The sequence below is a fragment of the Littorina saxatilis genome, linkage group LG12 (assembly GCF_037325665.1).
Source record: "Littorina saxatilis isolate snail1 linkage group LG12, US_GU_Lsax_2.0, whole genome shotgun sequence".
Taxonomy (NCBI): domain Eukaryota; kingdom Metazoa; phylum Mollusca; class Gastropoda; order Littorinimorpha; family Littorinidae; genus Littorina; species Littorina saxatilis.
In genome coordinates, this window is record NC_090256.1 from 3,443,376 (window position 1) to 3,465,100 (window position 21,725).

The window sequence follows — 21,725 nt, forward strand, 5'->3', positions numbered from 1 at the left end:
CTTTAACCGACCGGAAGTGAACGTGTTGAAATGAAAGGTGGTCTTTTCATCAGACTCGTGCTGATTCTTGACGTCGTTTAATTCCTCTGTTGTCCTCATTTTGTTTTACTCAATTGTCTAGGTACGTTATACTCGTTAACTTGAGACATATACCGTTTAGTTATGGAGGATAATGGCCAGAATATCACGTTTTGACCAAAATTTAGCTTTTACTTTCATTTTGATTTATTTTTGTTGTACTTTAGTTTCATACTTTGTTGCAGAAGATCGGGTATTCAGGAATTAAAAAAAGTCTCACAATGGCAGCTGGTTTTGTAGGGATGGCTTTTATCCCATACTTCAATCATCTCATGCAGATTCTGGATACGGATGAAGAGTTGAAGAAGACAGCCAAAGGTACGTTTCCCATCTAAATCATGATTCTTAAATTTCTCTGCCTTTCCTCCACTTTAAAAAAAAAATTCTTTCAAGTTCACTTAAAAACTGATAAAGTCTGAATCAGTGATCCATATTACTTTTTATTAGGTAAACTTTTTCTTCATGAATTAACCATATCCACATATCGAGACTCTGGGAGTTACTTCCCTTGTTTTAGGAAGCAAACACACACAAATGCTGCTAACAAGCGCTGTGCTTGGGGACAATGTAAAACGGATGATAGGTATCCTGAACGCTGTGTTGGCGTGAAATTCATCCCATTTGTGAAACCGGGAAAGCATCTGTACCATCTAGATCGCTGCCTTCGCTGGATAAAAGCCTGCAATCGCCCAGCTTACCAGTTGAACGTCAACACAACCAAGTCGTACACGTACATTTGCAGCAAGGTCAGATCTCGCAGACTTTGATTCAAGGCCTATTGCTAATTTTTTGATGGTTTGGTCTCAGTGTCACAAAAATATGACGATCTAATCAATCACTGATTTAAAAAACAAGTATGTTGCCCTATATCCATTGACATTCTTAGTGAAATAGATCTATTTGAAATAGTATTTCACTGCCCCGACCGGCGAACTTGTTGCCGGCTGTATTGAGCTTGTGTGTTCGTGTAGGCTTACTCAAAAAGTCAAAATCACAGTCGTCTCCGAAACAAGCAATAATCAGAGTTGGGGGGAAAACATTTCGTTTGTTCAGTTTTGTTTTGTTCTTGATAGTTTGTTTATCTCTCTCACACACACACACACACACACACAGTCACACACACACACACATACATACATACATACACAAACACACGCGCGCACGCACACACATTGCACGTACGCGCACATACACACACCTACTGAGATATGCCTAACATACACGCACGCTTGCAAACACACACATAATATGCAAACGCAGTTTAATTTCCTCAATACAAGGCGAAAGGCACACACACACCACACACAAATAAACACACACACGCAGTCCCACACACACACACAACCCTCTCACACACAAATAAACCCACACACGCAGTCAACCCCCCCCCCCCACACGCACACAACCCTCACACACACAAATAAACACACACACGCAGTCCACACACACACAACCCTCTCTGACACACACACCCGCCCAACCCCAGCGTCCAACTCAACTTTCACCAACAACCATACCCTACTCTCACTATCGCTCTCTCTCTCTCACACACACACACACACACACACACATACATACATACATACACAAACACACGCGCGCACGCACACACATTGCACGTACGCGCACATACACACACCTACTGAGATATGCCTAACATACATGCACGCTTGCAAACACACACATAATACGCAAACGCAGTTTAATTTCCTCAATACAAGGCGAAAGGCACACACACACCACACACAAATAAACACACACACGCAGTCACACACACACACACACACACAACCCTCACACACACAAATAAACCCACACACGCAGTCAACCCCCCCACACACACACACAACCCTCACACACACAAATAAACACACACACGCAGTCCACCCCCCCCCCCCCCCTCACACACAACCCTCTCTGACACACACACCCGCCCAACCCCAGCGTCCAACTCAACTTTCACCAACAACCATACCCTACTCTCACTATCGCTCTCTCTCTCTCTCTCTCACACACACACACACACACACACACACAAGCTCACGCAAGCACAGCCACACACACACACAGCACGCGCATACACACACACTGACACACATCACACACAGCACGCGCATATACACACACACTGACACACATCACACACACACACCCACACACACCTTTCGCAGTTCGCTCACAGTTCTTCTCTTTTCCATCGTCGCCATCTTCGAAGCTTGCTTCGCTTTTCAGGGGAGATAACCCGTTTATCACATTCGCTGCTGACTTGTGGGTCAAGTCTATTGCAGGGCCGGACTAGGCGAAGCAAGAGGAGGGGGGGGGGTTGCCAGTGGTGGTCCAGGGGGATGTGGGGGTCAGGGGGCTTTGCCCCCTGAAGCTGAAGGGTAGGTCATATTCTGAGATAGAAAAATGGTCGCTCCTTGCATGAAACGGCATAAAATAAACAATAATAAAAAATGTTTTAAATAAGTGAGGTACATGTTTAGGCTAGGGGGGGGGGGTTGCGTAACCCCCATCCCCCCCCCCCCCCCCCCCCCCCGGTAGTCCGGCCCTGAATTGGAAGGAGTTTACCTTACCAAAAAAAGTAGTAGTTATGGGACTGGTGATATAGGCCTCGCGGTCCACTCCATAAGTTGTCCCTATCTGTTGTTGCAAACAATTGCAGTTTAATTCTTCATTCGTCAAAATCGCAGAATCTTTCTAATTATTTTGTGGACTTGCCCAAGAGATTTTTAAGCTGTTAGTACTTGGTGCAAATTCAAGTTTAACATATCTGGAAGTGGATTCCCAAACGGTGCTACCCTGTTACTGAACGTGTTTTTTCTTGTGATAGTTTTACAGTGCTCTAAAAAGGTTTTTTTTCATTTTTTCAATAAATGACTTAGATGATTTTTTTGTGAAAGTTGAGTAGGCATTGTCACACCCTCATTTTTTGATCAAATTGATTGAAATTTTAGTCAATTGCAATCTTCAACAAAGCTTGGACTATGGCCTTGCATTTCAGCTTGGAAGCAAAAGTTAATAAATGAGTTTGATAATTAAGAATCTGAAAAATCTAATAAAAATTAAAGCTTTCTTGGCTCATGACCTCAGGTTATTGATCAAGAGCTTCTATATTTTCTTGGTGGGAACAAAATGCAGTACTGCCTTAATTTCATTCTGTGAGCTAGACAGATTGCATGACGAAATGTAGTAATTTCGCTTTACACGACTTGTTTAAGTGTTGATTGTTGTTGTTGAAAACGACATTTTATATTATATATCCATGGAATAACATTTTATTTGGGTTTCAAATGTTATGTATACTTAGTGCTGAAAGTGTATGTCTTTGTAAGCACACACAGAAAGCACAAAACGCATGAACGCACACACTAACAATGAATACCAAAGCACTTTCTGTTCCTCAAATTACATTGTTTATTCTCTCCATTTTTTCGCATTTGTTAATGTAACTGTAATATCTGTTGCAAGATCTTCAGTGAGAGAGAGATAAGTGGTCTGAGGGAAAGTAATACTTGATGCGTGTGTGTGCGATTCGATCTTTTGTTACTTCCATCTTCTTTTCATTCAATCATCTGTCGTTTTTGCTATCAATTTATTGTTTTCTAGGCACTCTTAATTGTTTGGATTTTCTTGTAAAATGTTTCCAGGAATTTTCAAGCAGGTGGCATGGACAGCTGGGGGGACAGCAGTCGGTGGCATTTTTGCAGGGCCTTTTGGTGCTATGGCTGGTGGAATGGCAGGTCAGATTTCTCTCTTTTTTCCCTTTTTGTTGCTACATGTATTACTATTCTTTTATCATAATCTATTTATCCTCTAACAATAACCTGCATGTTCGCCGTAACTTGGCTGTCCTTTACTTTTTATATTTAGTCAAGTTATGACTAAATGTTTTAACATCGAGGGGGGAATCGAGACGAGGGTCGTGGTGTATGTGTGTGTGTATGTGTGTGTGTATGTGTGTGTGTGTAGAGCGATTCAGACCAAACTATTGGACCGATCTTTATGAAATTTGACATGAAAGTTCCTGGGTATTATATACCCATACGTTTTTATCATTTTTTTGATAAATGTCTTTGATGACGTCAAACCTGGCTTTTCGTGAAAGTTGAGGCGGCACTGTCACGCCCTCATTTTTCAACCAAATTGGTTGAAATGTTGGTCAAGTATTGTTCGACGAAGCCCGGACTTCGGTATTGCATTTCAGCGTGGTGGCTTAAAAATTAATTAATGACTTTGGTCATTAAAAATCTGAAAATTGTAAAAAAAATATTTCTTTTATAAAACGATCCAAATTTACGTTCATCTTATTCTCCATCATTTGCTGATTCCAAAAACATATAAGTATGTTATATTTGGATTAAAAACAAGCTCTGAAAATTAAATATATAAAAATTATTATCAAAATTAAATTGTCGAAATCAATTTAAAAACACTTTCATCTTATTCCTTGTCGGTTCCTGATTCCAAAAACATATAGATATGATATGTTTGGATTAAAAACACGCTCAGAAAGTTAAAACGAAGAGAGGTACAGAAAAGCGTGCTATCGTTCTCAGCGCAACTACTACCCCGCTCTTCTTGTCAATTTCACTGCCTATGCCGTGAGCGGTGGACTGACGATGCTACGAGTATACGGTCTTGCTGCGTTGCATTGCGTTCAGTTTCATTCTGTGAGTTCGACAGCTACTTGACTAAATGTTGTATTTTCGCCTGACGCGACTTGTTTCCCTTTTTGTTGCTACATGTATTACTATTCTTTTATCATAATCTATTTATCCTCTAACAATAACCTGCATGTTTGCCGTGACTTGACTTTCCTTTACTTTTTTTGTCTGGGATCTAAATGTTAGTACAGTAATCAACCCAAAAAGAATTTCATCTTATTCTTTATAATTTCCTGAATCCAAATATAGATTGGATTGGATTGGATTGGATAAGATTTACAGTCCAGTGAGGTTACCCTCATGGAAATTCGGGCTGCTTTCTCCCCGGGGAAAGCGAGCTGCCATACATACGGCGCTACCCATATTTTTTTATTTTTTTTTCCTGCATGCGTGTATTCATGTTTCCTGAGACTTAATGCCGTGTGAGGCGACTAGATATATTATGTTTGGATTAAAAACAAGCTCAGAAAGTTAAAATGAATATTTCTGTTAAACGAAAGAACTACTGTACTATACTGGCTTGTTACTTTCAGCACTCTTTGCACGTGAACCTATACTGACAGCAGCTTTGTCAATATGATTTTTGTCTTTCTTGCTTTTTGGCATTCTGATACACCTGATCTGAAGGTGGGTTCTGTGTAAATGTATTGATCAGTTTGTATGCTTATTCCTCTGTCTTTCAGGTTCTTGTATTGGTTACTTTTATAGCAGCGACTATGAGTCCTTGGTTGCTGTAATACGTAACCTGACAGACGACGAGAAGGCAAAGATAGTACATAAAGTCCAGGAGCTTGTTGGAAGTACATCCCTGGAAGCCCTTACACATTTTATAGGAGCTCAGGTAAAAACTGATACCGCTGATCTGATTGTATTTTGCTTCTATTAAAACTTAGTGTATTTTGACCTGTTTGTTTGATTACATTGTGAAAAAGTAAGTCATCTGAAACTGAAAATTATCAAAAATGACTAAGAAAGTCTAATAATACATGTAGCTATGTTTGGTTTTGACATCTGGAAGCTTTTTCGGTATTGGGGGATGGGGAATTTAAGGTGAAAAATTATGTCCGATAATTAATTTTCTTGCAGTCATCCACACTTGCTTTTACTGTACTTTTGCTTTTAAGATCTAGGGTCGTAAACCTTGATTCATGAAGAAAATGATTAAGGATGGACTGCTTTTATGGTGAGGATGGAGTTGGCAGAGAGGATGAGTTGGATGGGTCAATGAAATTTATTTTTTCACGCAAATAATGGTTTGTGTGTTTTTACGTGCACAGTAGATATGTTATTCAAGAATGGCTTAAATGTGTTTGAGGGGGGGGGGGGGGGTAACACCCAAATCCTTAAGTGTTTCCTTAGAATGGCTGGCTTTTCATTTGTTAGGGACAGACTAATATATTAATGAAATGTTTTTGCTTATTCACAGGTACAGCGAGAGGCTCTCCTGAATCTGCTGCGACAGTTTGCGACTGGGGTCAAATCAGGAGGTTGATGGACAGTGCGTGAATCATCGTCGTCATCCATTTGCATTTTTGTTTGGGACTGCAGTTGTAACATTTTCATTGGAACAATACATTATTTTTACATGCTAACTTCAAAGAGCGTTCGAATGCCATTTTTTGGTAGATCAGTTTGTTACATTTTGTGATTGAAAAAAACATGCTTGTACAATATTTCTGTTTTTGTTTATAAATGCTTATATTGGTTATAAAGGTTTTGTAATCTCTTTTAAAATCTATAAAATGCAATAATGTACCATAAGAGATCAAGGATATTGTAGATTGCCTTCTTATTTACATGTATGTGCAGGCCGATGTGGCATGCATTCACCTATTTTTTGTTGTGAATACGTTTGCTTCAGCCCTTTTACGGTGTAAAGCAAGTAAACCGTGTTTTTATCATGGCACCTTGTTGTGACCTGTTTTTGTGGAGCGTTATTTAACTATCTTTACGTGTGAGACTCACGTGCTCCTTGTCGTGTCCTGGTTTTGGTGTGAGCGCTGCAAAACTGCGTCGTAACCTTTAGAATACGTGTGACTCACGTGTTTTTAGTTTTTAATGTCAGCTAGTTCCTTGTTCTTCTTTTTGTAAAATGGACTGTTCCAAGTTGTGAGCATGCACAAAGTGCGTGATCAGTCACTGATTGGTTGTAAATAGTAGTCTCACCCAATCCTGTTTTAGGAATGTTGTTGGTCGGTCAATATGGTGACCTTTTACCTTTAAAATGAACTATTCCATGTTAGGTTTTTGTTTTCTATAAATATTACTGTTTGACTTCCTCTCTTCAGTCGATCTGAGGGTTTTTATGGAAGAGTTTGGATGTTTTATGTAACGTATCAAAGTTAGCAAGAGAGCTGATGGAGTTCTTCTTATAATATCTTAAAGTCAACGTGAAGAGTGTGAATGTTTTATGTAACGTATCAAAGTTAGCAAGTGAGCTGATGGAGTTCTTCTTGTAATGTCTTAAAGTCAACGTGAACAGTTTGGATATTGTTAACGTGTTTTTGGATACAGTTTTATTGAAAGTTGTGAATTGTTTTGTGCCCTTCGTTGAGAGGCTACAGTTTTGGTACTCTGGTTAACCCACACAGCGCAGAAGGTAATTTTGTTGTTACTTGTTTGTGTTGTATTTTGGTCGCCATTTTGTAATGACTTTGTGAGTTGTTTATGTATAACGTGAGTTGAAAGTCTGACTTGTTGTAGTGTTTCTTTATTGTGTGTTGAACTATTCTAGTTTTGTGAACGTACAGCAATGATTTGTAGACGCTAGAAAGTCGTTAATGTTTATAATGATAACTTGTGTTTTCTGTGATTAACGAAGTTCAAAGTGAAACGTTTTCTCTGCCTTATCCTAGCCTTACGTTAAAGGAATTTAGGTAAAACAGCTTGCGGTCTGTTGTGATAGTTTGTAAACGAGCTTATTTCTAATAACGCTCTTGGGGGAAATTGGATGAGGAAATATCTTGTTTGTGACTTTGATTAACGCAGGAACGTTGTCGTTTACAGACTTTTTAGTATGACAGTTTGCTATTGTATTCCTGGCCTGATGAGTCAACGTTTTGTATTTTCCTTAAAGTAGCCCTTTTGGATTTAAACGTATTCATGCTAAGTTTCTCGAGTATTCTTAGTGTTTATTGTATTGTTTAACGTAAGGAACGTAATCCTTTCGTACTGTTAAAGGATTAACCAACGAGTGTTTGGTATTGTAACTTTCTTGTCTGTTTGTCTTCGCCCGTTTTGTGATTCTTTACATTTCCCGTTTTTGTTTCTCGTGTCTTGTTGATGCATTTTTGATACCTTTGCCATGTCTAATAATTTGTTTTCTTTTCTCTTTTTCTTTCTTTATGTTTAGCTTTTTACCGCAATACGCAATATGCAATACGCAATATGCAATACGTAATACATATTACTGAACATACTGTCATCGCAATCCCACTATTACGATGCAGAGTTAATAAATCAGTATTTTTGCGCGTTATCGCTTGTAACCTGTGTTTGTCATTTTGTATAAACAATTTGTAGTACCAGCCTCGCACACGAAGGCGCGCACAATGTATTTTCCTTTACTTTCTGCTTTGATTTGCTTCGGAATAAATATATGTATATTACCCATGGAGAAGGTGTGTACAACTGATTGTATACTGTACAAGTACATGGTATGGATTAGTGATCTCAACTGTAGGTCGGAGAAAAGACAGTTGCACTATGTAGTCTGGACCTGACAGAAAGAGGGATATATGTTGCAGTACATAAACGGTTGTGTAAGTTTTTTTTACTAACCAGAAGGTCAACAACAAAATGGAATTGAGCTGAATTTGATGTTGATGATTTGTTGTGTTTCATGTTGTGTATAACATGAATTCAGATATGTATACCATGTTTCATTGACTCACATGCGAAGCAAAAGTGAGTCTATGTACTCACCCGAGTCGTCCGTCCGTCCGTCCGTCCGTCCGTCCGGAAAACTTTAACGTTGGATATTTCTTGGACACTATTAAGTCTATCAACACCTGATGTGGCCTGATGGTGTATAGTTACAAGATCTCAAAAAACATGTGCGGCAACTTGACCTCACTTCAAGTTCAAGGTCACAGGGGCCGTAATTGTTGTCTTAAAAACGACCATTTTTCACATTTTCGCATTTTTTTCTGAAGTTATCGAGAATGGCAACCTTAGCTATGTATGCTATACAGGGCAATGTAAGCCCTATCTTTGGACACCAGTTTGGTTGACCTTGCTTCAAGGTCAAGGTCGCAAGGGTCCTTTAAAGTTGGATTGTATACATAGTTTGAAGTGACCTTGACCTTGAACTATGGAAGGTAACTCTTCCAAATCTACATATGTGTGAGGGAAATACATTATACTTACAAAAGTGAATCTATATACTCACCGACATCGTCCGCCTGTCCTTCCGGGCGTCCGTCCCCCCCGTCCGTCTGTGAAACCTTTAACATTGTATATTTCTTGGACACTATAAGTCTATCAACACCAATTGTGGCCTGATGGTGTATGGTTACAAGATCTTCAGAAACATGTTTGGCAACTTGACCTCACTTTAAGGTCAAGGTCACAGGGTCCTTCAAAGTTGAAATGTATATATTTTGAAGTGACCTTGACCTTGAACTAGTGAAAAATATTGTTTTTCTCAGTTTTATTGTAAAATTATTCTGAAAGAAAGATCAAGGTCTGTTCAGCATGTGAGTCGTGTGGGCTTTGCCCTTCTTGTTTTATAATGTAGTTCACATGTTCCCTGTGCACAAATGTGTGTGATGAATTTTTCTACTATTGTTATACACTGGACTCATGCATTCTATGTTAGATTCTGTTTCATTTCTGTGTTTACTGTTGCATTCACATCTTTGAGAACCCCCCGCGGGTTAGGGGGAAGAATTTACCCGATGCTCCCCAGCATGTCGTAAGAGGCGACTAACGGATTCTGTTTCTCCTTTTACCCTTGTTAAGTGTTTCTTGTATAGAATATAGTCAATGTTTGTAAAGATTTTAGTCAAGCAGTATGTAAGAAATGTTAAGTCCTTTGTACTGGAAACTTGCATTCTCCCAGTAAGGTCATATATTGTACTACGTTGCAAGCCCCTGGAGCAATTTTTTGATTAGTGCTTTTGTGAACAAGAAACAATTAACAAGTGGCTCTATCTCATCCCCCCCCTTTCCCCGTCGCGATATAACCTTAAACGGTTGAAAACGACGTTAAACACCAAATAAAGAAAGAAACATCTTTGAGATCATGAGCTGTGACTTATGTGTATGTATCCCTGTGATTAAGAATATTATTACATTTAAATATTATGACTAAAACAGGAGTTGTGTTATGGTTTGAGTGCAAAAAGGTTACAAGCAATTGAAGTTATTTTAATACTATGACAGTTGCTATGTGCATTTCTTTTTGTGGACATTTTTTTTTCTACAGGGCTACCACGTTCTTTTTTGCAAATTCCTCAGAAATGTATTTGAAATTAATAACCTATAAATGTGCTCAAATTTGTGTCAGATTGCACCGTTTTCAATGTAGCTTTCAAACTTTATCCCAACCACCTTAGAATGTCAGGGGGGTTTGGTTTAATTTCTTCAATTGGCTCCCTGCTCCTAAGACTACTCAGCTGTCTTTTGTTGTTGTTGACTTTTTGTAGGCAATAAAATGTCATTGTGACTGTGAGTGCATGCAGTCATATGCTCTAACATTTGACAATTGATGTGTATTTGTGGATACTTTTCAAACATTTTCATATTGTCAATCTTTGACTTAAAATTGCCTTGAAGAACATGCTGTAAACCATCACTTGCAAAATGATATTTTGAGGGTTCACTGCCAATATCAAAAATAAATTCCGAAAATAACTCTGGATTGTATGGGTTGTGGGTGAATGCCCTTGCTTTTAGTGAGACAAACGATCTACTGGCCAGTCACTAGCAAGGGGGGTGTCCAAAACATGTTGACAAGTAGCACATGTTGATTATTTGTTTCAAAAATAGCATGGGTATTTACTCTTTCGGTTTCACAACCCATACAAATCCGACAGTTATTTTTGAACAATTGTCTTTTGCAGACGCTTCGCTTCGTCGGGCTTCAATTAGACTTTGGGAGGGCGTCAATGCACGATGAAGACCGAGAAGTTTCAAATGGAAGCATGTCAATGTTATTGTAATTCAATCTGACGACGATCTCTTTCCTGCTTGCATGCGATGGTAAACAGACAGAATTGGTTCCGTTCTGTTCACACACTACTTTCAGTCCACCTACCTGCAAGGGTGAAGTCCCAAGAAATATGTCTCTGTATTCCTATCTTATCACTCTGCTCCTGTTTTGTTTTCTTTCACATACATTTTCCCTTCTTTTTTGACCGGTTTCTGGACAGCAAACTCTAAAACAAATTATTTTCATCACAAAAGCAATCTTTGGAATTGACTGACGTAGTCCGGAAGAATTCATGCATCAACTTACGTCACGTATTCGACGTCATCACTTCGCATACCTTATGGTCTCGGTATTTCGTTGGCCTTCATATTTCCTACTTGTAAAATGACCCTCAAAGCTAACCGAGACTAGTTGAGGTTGTATCAATGCGTCTCGCCAGCAGGTGGTTAATGACTTTTTTAGCGAGTGGTTATCAACAATTAATGACCGGTAATTTTTAATGAGTTGGGGCATTCTGACCAATCACAGGATGTTTCATTAAAACGCCAACTTGATTGAATTAAAATAAGTTATAACTATTTACCATGTCCATTTTGCACGGTTATTTTCAGTCTTTTTAGAAAACAAAATCTGTCAGAATCACTTGGTGTGTTTGTAACAAAGTAAAAGAACAAGTTCTAACGCCGTTTTCTTGGGTGTGTGTGTGTGTGTTTTTTGCTTGTTTGGTTGATTCAGTTATTTTTTGTTTTTGCCTGTAGTATATGTGTGCAGGTATTTTTTTATTTACATGGCCAATACAAACAAACACACACAAATGACATACTGATAAGCTCATTATTTGGACGCAGATTAACGTGGATGCAGCAGTTAAATCCTGCCAAACGATTCAAAAGTGTAAATACTTATCCTAACCCTTTGACCACTAACTTAATGCAGACCAAACCCTCCTGGGCCGCTATTAGAGTCACGAATGCGTGTACATATGGCCAGTTGGATTTCTCTGGCCAGAAATAATAATTGAAACCCCAAAAACACCCTCCAACACTCCAGTATTGTCAGGGATAACGAAAAACGAATTACCTCCCTTTGTTCAGTGGCGCAGATGAATGATCCTAGAGCCATAGGTTAGGCCATATTCCAGTACACATCTATGGTTAGGCACTTAAAAATGTCCAGTTATTATTATTAATACTTCGAACTGACCAAAGCGTCACTTTGACTTTGACCGGTTTTCATGTATCGTTGAGAGAAATTGATCCTCACAAACTCATCCTTGTCTTTTCAATCATTGTTTTGTCATTTTTGTATCACTATTACATATTCCGTACCTATGTTGCATATGATTTTAGTTTGTTTATAAGGATTTGGTTGTAATAAGTGATGCTTGGTTTCTCTGCGAAGATTCCTAATTTATGCACACAGGTACTCGCGCCGGAATTTAGCCGATTCCATTTACTTTCGGACTTGTGTAGCCAAGTGTATTTCGCTACCCTAAACACTCTAACCATCGCATAGCGGCGAAACAGCCTTGTTCTAGCACAACCGGTATACAAATCATGACATTATAAAATACAAGCAAACTAACCCATCAATAAGAACAAGTACACAGCCAAAAACAAATACAACAATTCAGCTAGTGTCAAACCATAATTTCTTCCAGTTTTAGAACTTAATTGGAACATTTTGTTTATTTATTACGTTGTAATGCAGCTGTATACATTCGTACATTGCAAAGTGAAAGTGATCGTTTTGTATACCCGTTCATTTTCCGTGGGCATTATAATTGATCCTTGAAAGTGAATGATAAGATCAGCTGTCAATTTGATGGGTTTTTATAAGAAAGAGGTTCGTCTTTGAACTTGTTTGAATATCCTGTTTCCTTTTTGTTCTACGCGAGTACGAACCTTTATCTGCTCTTGTTCCCCCAAGGTTTTCGCGTAAGTTAAGAGACAAGAAAACGTGACAGGCAATATTGCCGTTTTAGCGCTGAACATTATTACAACAAGAAATTCCTCCGAGGTAGGAAAAACACCCCCGTTGGTCAAAGGGAAATAACCATTGTCACTGCCACCATCTGAGAAGGTTATTTCCATTTGACCATTAATATGTGCCTCTCTAAGTCCTTGTAGAATCTTAATCCACCAATAACTCCCTAACCGTGTGTTTGACTGGTCCCCATTTTTGTAAGGACCGTCTCAGGAATGTATAGAACCTGTTCACCAAGTTTGTTGACGATCGGTCCGTTCATTCTTGAGATCTATATGCGAACACAAACAAACAAACAAACAAACACATCGAGCGAAACCTATACACACCCCTATACCGGGGGTGTAAAAACAAACTATCAAAAATGTACGTTTCGGTCAGTGTCAGCCATCGACTGCGATTCACTTTCCTTTATTAGGTAAATGTCGTAAAAAATTCAAGGCAGAAAACAAATACATAAACATTTTCCATTAGCGACTGTTACAGATACCCGAGGGTTGCATTGTGGTCGTAATTGTGTTACAGATAAACTTATTCTGCACTGTCATGGTATCAGTGTGCTTTTTATTTAAAAAAAAAAATTAAAACAAGTCGCGTAAGGCGAAAATACAATATTTAGTCAAGTAGCTGTGGAACTCACAGAATGAAAGTGAACGCAATGTAATTTTTCAGCAAGACCGTATACTCGTAGCATCGTCAGTCCACCGCTCATGGCAAAGGCAGTGAAATTGACAAGAAGAGCGGGGTAGTAGTTGCGCTAAGAAGGATAGCACGCTTTTCTGTACCTCTCTTTGTTTTAACTTTCTGAGCGTGTTTTTAATCCAAACATATCATATCTATATGTTTTTGGAATCAGGAACCGACAAGGAATAAGATGAAAGTGTTTTTAAATTGATTTGGACAATTTAATTTTGATAATAATTTTTATATATTTAATTTTCAGAGCTTGTTTTTAATCCGAATATAACATATTTATATGTTTTTGGAATCAGCAAATGATGGAGAATAAGATAAACGTAAATTTGGATCGTTTTATAAATTTTTTTTTTTTTTTTTACAATTTTCAGATTTTTAATGACCAAAGTCATTAATTAATTTTTAAGCCACCAAGCTGAAATGCAATACCGAAGTCCGGGCTTTGTCGAAGATTACTTGACCAAAATTTCAACCAATTTGGTTGAAAAATGAGGGCGTGACAGTGCCGCCTCAACTTTCACGAAAAGCCGGATATGACGTCATCAAAGACATGTATCAAACAAATGAAAAAAACGTATGGGGATTTCATACCCAGGAACTCTCATGTCAAATTTCAGAAAGATCGGTCCAGTAGTTTAGTCTGAATCGCTCTACACACACACACAGACACACACACACACACACACACACACACACACATACACCACGACCCTCGTTTCGATTCCCCCTCGATGTTAAAATATTTAGTCAAAACTTGACTAAATATAAAAAGCAAACACACAGGATTTTAATTTGTTTTCTCGTATACCTTTTTTTGCTTGTTCAGTTATTTGTTTATTTTTGCCTTTTGTTGCTGGTTGATTTAGAACAAGATCAAATTATTTTGCGTGGAACAAAATTGGAAGTCTGTTCCTTTAAATCGTTTATCGTGCTACGTGACAATCGGCATGCCCGCGCCGACCAGCCCCAGGCGGAAGAGAATAACAAGTCGCGTAAGGCGAAAATACAACATTTAGTCAAGCTGTCGAACTCACAGAATGAAACTGAACGCAATGCAATTTTTCAGCAAGACCGTATACTCGCGTAGCATCGTCAGTCCACCGCTCATGGCAAAGGCAGTGAAATTGACAAGAAGAGCGGAGTAGTAGTTGCGCTCAGCAGGATAGCACGCTTTTCTGTACCTCTCTTCGTTTTAACTTTCTGAGCGTGTTTTTAATCCAAACATATCATATCTATATGTTTTTGGAATCAGGAACCGACAAGGAATAAGATGAAAGTGTTTTTGAATTGATTTCGAAAATTTAATTTTGATCATAATTATATATTTTTAATTTTCAGAGCTTGTTTTTAATCCAAATATAACATATTTATATGTTTTTGGAATCAGAAAATGATAAAGAATAAGATGAACGTAAATTTGGATCGTTTTATAAAAATTTTTTTTTACAATTTTCAGATTTTTAATGACCAAAGTCATTAATTACTTTTTGGGCGGGGATGTAGCTCAGTCGGTAGCGCGCTGGATTTGTATCCAGTTGGCCGCTGTCAGCGTGAGTTCGTCCCCACGTTCGGCGAGAGATTTATTTCTCAGAGTCAACTTTGTGTGCAGACTCTCCTCGGTGTCCCGCGAACACCCCCGTGTGTACACACAAGCACAAGACCAAGTGCGCACGAAAAAGATCCTGTAATCCATGTCAGAGTTTGGTGGGTTATAGAAACACGAAAATACCCAGCATGCTTCCTCCGAAAACGGCGTATGGCTGCCTAAATGGCGGGGTAAAAAACGGTCATACACGTAAAATTCCACTCGTGCAAAAAACACGAGTGTACGTGGGAGTTTCAGCCCACGAACGCAGAGGAAGAAGAAGAAGAAGAAGATTAATTAATTTTTAAGCCACCAAGCTGAAATGCAATAGCGAAGTCCGGCCTTCGTCGAAGATCGCTTGGCCAAAATTTCAATCAATTTGATTGAAAAATGAGGGTGTGACAGTGCCGCCTCAACTTTTACAAAAAGCCGGGTATGACTTCATCAAAGGTATTTATCGAAAAAAAGAAAAAAACGTCCGGGGATATCATTCCCAGGAACTCTCATGTAAAATGTCATAAAGATCGGTCCAGTAGTTTGGTCTGAATCGCTCTACACACACACACGCACAGACAGACACACACACACACACACACCTACACCACGACCCTCGTCTCGATTCCCCCTCTATGTTAAAACATTTAGTCAAAACTTGACTAAATGTAAAAATGAGGGAGGGAGGGGGGGTGAATGGGGAGAGAGAGGTGGAGGGGGTGGACATGTAACTAGTCACAAAAATCGCTGTTTACTCCTGATTTATTACAGATGATGTGTTCTTTTATATTGTGTTGTCGCAGTCAGTTGTCTTTTTTGTCCGTCAGCAGAAAAGGAAAAAATAAAAGATTTTTTTTTCTTTCTTTCTTTTTACATTTAGTCAAGTTTTGACTAAATGTTTTAACATAGAGGGGGAATCGAGACGAGGGTCGTGGTGTATGTGCGTGTGCGTGTGTGTGTGTGTGTGTGTAGAGCGATTCAGACTAAACTACTGGACCGATCTTTATGAAATTTGACATGAGAGTTCCTGGGTATGAAATCCCCGAACGTTTTTTTCATTTTTTTGATAAATGTCTTTGATGACGTCATATCCGGCTTTTCGTGAAAGTTGAGGCGGCACTGTCACGCCCTCATTTTTCAACCAAATTGGTTGAAATTTTGGTCAAGTAATCTCTGACGAAGCCCGGACTTCGGTATTGCATTTCAGCTTGGTGGCTTAAAAATTAATTGATGACTTTGGTCATTAAAAATCTGAAAATTGTAAAAAAAATAAAAATGTATAAAACGATCCAAATTTACGTTTATCTTATTCTCCATCATTTGCTGATTCCAAAAACATATAAATATGTTATATTCGGATTAAAAACAAGCTCTGAAAATTAAATATATAAAAATTATTATCAAAATTAAATTGTCGAAATCAATTTAAAAACACTTTCATCTTATTCCTTGTCGGTTCCTGATTCCAAAAACATATAGATATGATATGTTTGGATTAAAAACACGCTCAGAAAGTTAAAACAAAGAGAGGTACAGAAACGCGTGCTATCCTTCTTAGCGCAACTACTACCCCGCTCTTCTTGTCAATTTCACTGCCTTTGCCATGAGCGGTGGACTGACGATGCTACGAGTATACGGTCTTGCTGAAAAATGGCATTGCGTTCAGTTTCATTCTGTGAGTTCGACAGCTACTTGACTAAATATTGTATTTTCGCCTTACGCGACTTGTTTACATTTAGTCTAGTTTTGACTAAATGTTTTAACAGAGGGGGAATCGAAACGAGGGTCGTGGTGTAAGTGTGTGTGTGCGTGCGTGCGTGCGTGTGTGTAGAGCGATTCAGACCAAACTACTGGACCGATCTTTATGAAATTTTCCATGAGAGTTCCTGGGATTGATATCCCCGAACGTTTTTTTCTTTTTTTTTTATAAATGTCTTTGATGACGTCATATCCGGCTTTTCGTGAAAGTTGAGGCGGCACTGTCACGCTCTCATTTTTCAACCAAATTGGTTGAAATTTTGGTCAAGTAATCTTCGACGAAGGCCGGACTTCGGTATTGCATTTCAGCTTGGTGGCTTAAAAATTAATTAATGACTTTGGTCATTAAAAATCTGAAAATTGTAAAAAAAAAAAAAATTTATAAAACGATTCAAATTTACGTTCTTCTTATTCTCCATCATTTTCTGATTCCAAAAACATATAAATATGTTATATTTAGATTAAAAACAAGCTCTGAAAATTAAAAATATAAAAATTATTATCAACATTAAATTGTCGAAATCAATTTAAAAACACTTTCATCTTATTCCTTGTCGGTTCCTGATTCCAAAAACATATAGATATGATATGTTTGGATTAAAAACACGCTCAGAAAGTTAAAACGAAGAGAGGTACAGAAAAGCGTGCTATCCTTCTCAGCGCAAGTACTACCCCGCTCTTCTTGTCAATTTCACTGCCTTTGCCATGAGCGGTGGACTGACGATGCTACGAGTGATACGGTTGTTATTGTCCAGTATAGTGTTTGTAGTTCATCGTGCCGATCGATTTTTGATTTGTGTCCATTCATTGTTCTGTGTGTGTAAGTGCCGGCATGCACCTGTGGATAGGTATCCTTGGCACAAAGGGTCAAAATAAGGGCTTGTTTCCAAAAATAAGGGGCCTTATTTTGAAAATAAGGGCTTATTTTTTTGTAAGGCCTTATTTGGGGGATTTTTGACCCTTTGTGCCAAGGATAGATAGGGTCCATCTTACAACAGCTGCAAGCGATTATCGGTCTTAGGCGACGGGTGCCTTGGGCCCTACAGGTGGTCGTTATGTAATGTGCCGCCAGCCCGCTGTCTGGGTATATCGGGGGATTCGGCGTATTCTCAAGTGGGTGTAATTTGGACGCCAGCTCAGCTCAGCTGACACTGAGGTGGTCAGTTGTTAAACCCCCCTCCCCTCCCCCCCCCCCCCCTCCCCCTTAGAGTGATGTGGTTACGGGTGGTTACTAAGATATTGATTGGATGTTTTGTACCGTCTAGCTAAAGTTGAATTATGTGCGTACATGCTAGAGTGTGGGAGAGAACTTTGCGAACTTCGGAAGAGAGTGGACGTATTTAAATAATTCATCATAATTCATTCATCCATCCATTCATCGCTATTCAGGGAGAAGCAAGCTTTCTCGGGTGCGAGATCCGTGAAAATATGATATATATGAAAAAAGAAACGTAATCTATCTTATTGCGCTGTTGCGCTGTTCTACCACGACTGTGATGTTCTGCTTGTGCTTGCTGGTACTTGTGTTCTGTCTCTAGGACTGTCTGTGATATCTTGCTGCATTGTGCCTGTGTTTTGCTTCCTCAGTGACTTTAGTGGTGCTGCTATCTGTACTTTCTGCTTTCTGCTTTACTTTCAATCAATCAATCATTATGAGGCTTATATCGCGCGTATTCCGTGGGTACAGTTCTAAGCGCAGGGATTTATTTATTTTAATTTTTAATTTTTATTTTAGGCAATTTATATCGCGCACATATACGATAATCGTAAATATTACATATTGAATTTAGTTAATAGTAACGAGTTGTACAGTGAGATTGAAGAATAAATTTAGCAGCCAAGGGGTCACTTAATACATGAAAGATAGGTTCCAAGTTTAGGTAATAATGTAGATAAGAATTGAAGCCAACTTGACAAGGCAAAAGTTTGTTGATAATAAGGAGTTACGAAGAACGTTATGACAGATTCGGGGTCACCTAGCACATGAAAGATAGGTCCAAGTTTAAGTAATAATGTAGATAAGAATTAAAGCCAACAGGGCAAAAGTTTGTTGATGATAAGAAGTTATGAAGAACGTTATGACAGATTCAGCTAATAAGAGATAGACTGGCAACCAAAGGCCACGAAACGCAGAATAATAGATCAAACGAATAACCAATCAAAAGGAAGAATAAGAAAAGACAGAAACGGATATATAGGATTACACATATTCAAGGCGCAGGGATTTATTTATGCCGTGTGAGATGGAATTTTTTACACAATACATCACGCATTCACATCGGCCAGCAGATCGCAGCCATTTCGGCGCATATCCTACTTTTCACGGCCTATTATTCCAAGTCACACGGGTATTTTGGTGGACATTTTTATCTATGCCTATACAATTTTGCCAGGAAAGACCCTTTTGTCAATCGTGGGATCTTTAACGTGCACACCCCAATGTAGTGTACACGAAGGGACCTCGGTTTTTCGTCTCATCCGAAAGACTAGCACTTGAACCACAGAGATATAGAATATTCTATATCTCTGTGACTTGAACCCACCACCTAGGTTAGGAAAGGGGGGAGAAAATTGCTAACGCCCTGACCCAGGGTCGAACTCGCTTCCGAGCGCAAGTGCGTTACCACTCGGCCCCCCAGTCGCTTTGCTTTGCCACTTTGTGCCTTGTGCTCTGTGAGAGAGAGTATGGGGCTTAGGCATCCTCCCAGGTAACTAGGGACCTATATTGGGACATGATTTATTTAACGATGTTAAACGTGGGGGGCGTAATGGGGGGAGGTGGACTGGAGGATGACGGCGGTTAAATAAGTTAAAAAGTTGTGTTGTAAAATGTTATTTCTTGTTTGGTACGGGTTCGTACCGGCTTTACTGGACTGAGACCAGAGTTTCCTACGGGGGACTGGGGTAATTAAAAAGGTGTTTGATTTCTTTAATCGATCACTGCATTTCATATAAAAAGTTGATAAAATTTCAGAGCCACCCGATAAAAAGTTTTAAAAGTCCAGAAGGTATAATCCTTGTTTAAGATTATATACATTTATACATAGTACGCATAGGTTGCCTTGCCTTGAATAGATATAACATGTACAACACAGAACAGTCATTTAATTCCATTTAATATCAATGTGCGGCTTTACTCCGCGGAGCTATTTGCCTTGCTCATGGCATGCACTTTTATAATGATGACCTCCCAGTCACACCGCGTGCGGTGTTTTTTTGCTCTGACTCGCGCTCTTCACTACAACAAGCTCTGCATCGAAATACATGTACATCAAATCGGGCAGAGCTACAAAGTCCCCCCGCGGGTTAGGGGGAAGAATTTACCCGATGCTCCCCAGCATGTCGTAAGAGGCGACTAACGGATTCTGTTTCTCCTTTTACCCTTGTTAAGTGTTTCTTGTATGGAATATAGTCAATGTTTGTAAAGATTTTAGTCAAGCAGTATGTAAGAAATGTTAAGTCCTTTGTACTGGACACTTGCATTCTCCCAGTAAGGTCATATATTGCGGTACTACGTTGCAAGCCCCTGGAGCAATTTTTTTATTAGTGCTTTTCGGTGAACAAGAAACAATTATCAAGTGGCTCTATCCCATCTCCCCCCTCAGTTTCCCCGTCGCGATATAACCGTCTTCGTGGTTGAAAACGACGTTAAACACCAAATAAAGAAAGAAAGAGCTACAAAGAGAAATCCTCTTTACATGTCACCAGTTAATCGCATCCGGCACATCCTTATCGTCAGTTTCTCTGGGTCCCCTCTCACCGGGGTCTGGGGAAATGAACTGGCGGATGTCGCCGCCCGTGAACTGAAGCGGCAGAATCTAGCCCTGCTAATACCAACATCGGCTACTCAGTAACCGAGTTCTACAGTAAAATTCGTAAACTCATTCGAAGTCATATGTAACATCTCTGTCCTGTCAACCCATTGGCATTGATATGAACGATCTACACCCCGATCTCCCAACAAACCTCCTCACTATCTTCAGACGCCTCCGTGCCGGCGGCTGCCGCTTCAACTGAGTCCTGCCATTGTGGATAACCCTATTCATTTCAACACATTTTCGCTCCATGCGCTACAAATAGCATTACCTTTAAAACCTTAACTGAATGACCATATGCAGCTCCATGGACAGTCTGAGTCCCCAGGATTATCTGCGCAGTACGGTAGTTCTCTATGCTGGTCCGCACCGGCACAGCAGCACTGGTCAGGGACTCGGACATGGGGCCGCTGTGGGTATAACCGTCTAAGCCCAGATTATCACATCAGCGTGTCACTCACTGAGTCTCAGTTTGACTGGTCGAGTGGCTCCTACCCTCTAGATAACGTATCCTCACCCTAGGCTCACTAGTCGCCAAACTGTAGGGGGGCCTTCATATTTTTTTTTTATTAACACGGCCTTCGTGGCTTACCGTGCATCTTAATCCTTTTTATTTTAAAAAAAGTGTTGAGATCAGTTTATTGTTCGTGTTCCTCTTACCAGAGACATGATAGAATGCTCTTACTTGCTCATCTCAGTATTAATTTTGCTCTTATTGGTGATCCTGAAAGGTTCTACCTTTTAACTCGTTTTGAATAAAAAATCATTTTACAAATCCGTTATTCAGAATATAGAATACAGACTTATAATTCTTTTTAACGAATTCCGGCCACAGAGCATCATCATCTCAACCTCACCCCCTGCCCTCCTCTTTTTTTTCTTTTTTTTTTCTTTCTTTTTAAAAGCGGACAAACACTCAAGTCCTTAATGGCTAAATACCGTAGGACTTTTAATATTAATTTTACTACTACTCCGCGGCGCGAAAATATCGC

The 21,725-nt window shown here is 39.3% G+C and overlaps 1 protein-coding gene across 2 annotated transcripts; it reads left to right on the forward strand.

Moving 5' to 3' along the window:
• Positions 1-10: 10 nt before the first annotated feature.
• Positions 11-11,580, forward strand: LOC138981072 (protein C19orf12 homolog). 2 transcript variants are annotated; one of them, XM_070353892.1, is made up of 5 exons: positions 11-121; positions 264-396; positions 3,729-3,821; positions 5,429-5,586; positions 6,172-11,580. In XM_070353892.1, the coding sequence occupies exons 2-5, from the start codon at positions 300-302 to the stop codon at positions 6,235-6,237; spliced, it is 414 nt and encodes a 137-aa protein (XP_070209993.1). In that variant the 5' UTR covers positions 11-121; positions 264-299; the 3' UTR covers positions 6,238-11,580. The 2 variants fall into 2 exon arrangements, with proteins under 2 accessions (XP_070209993.1, XP_070209994.1); XM_070353893.1 differs by having other exon boundaries at positions 22-121; positions 267-396.
• The last annotated feature ends 10,145 nt before the right edge of the window (positions 11,581-21,725 follow it).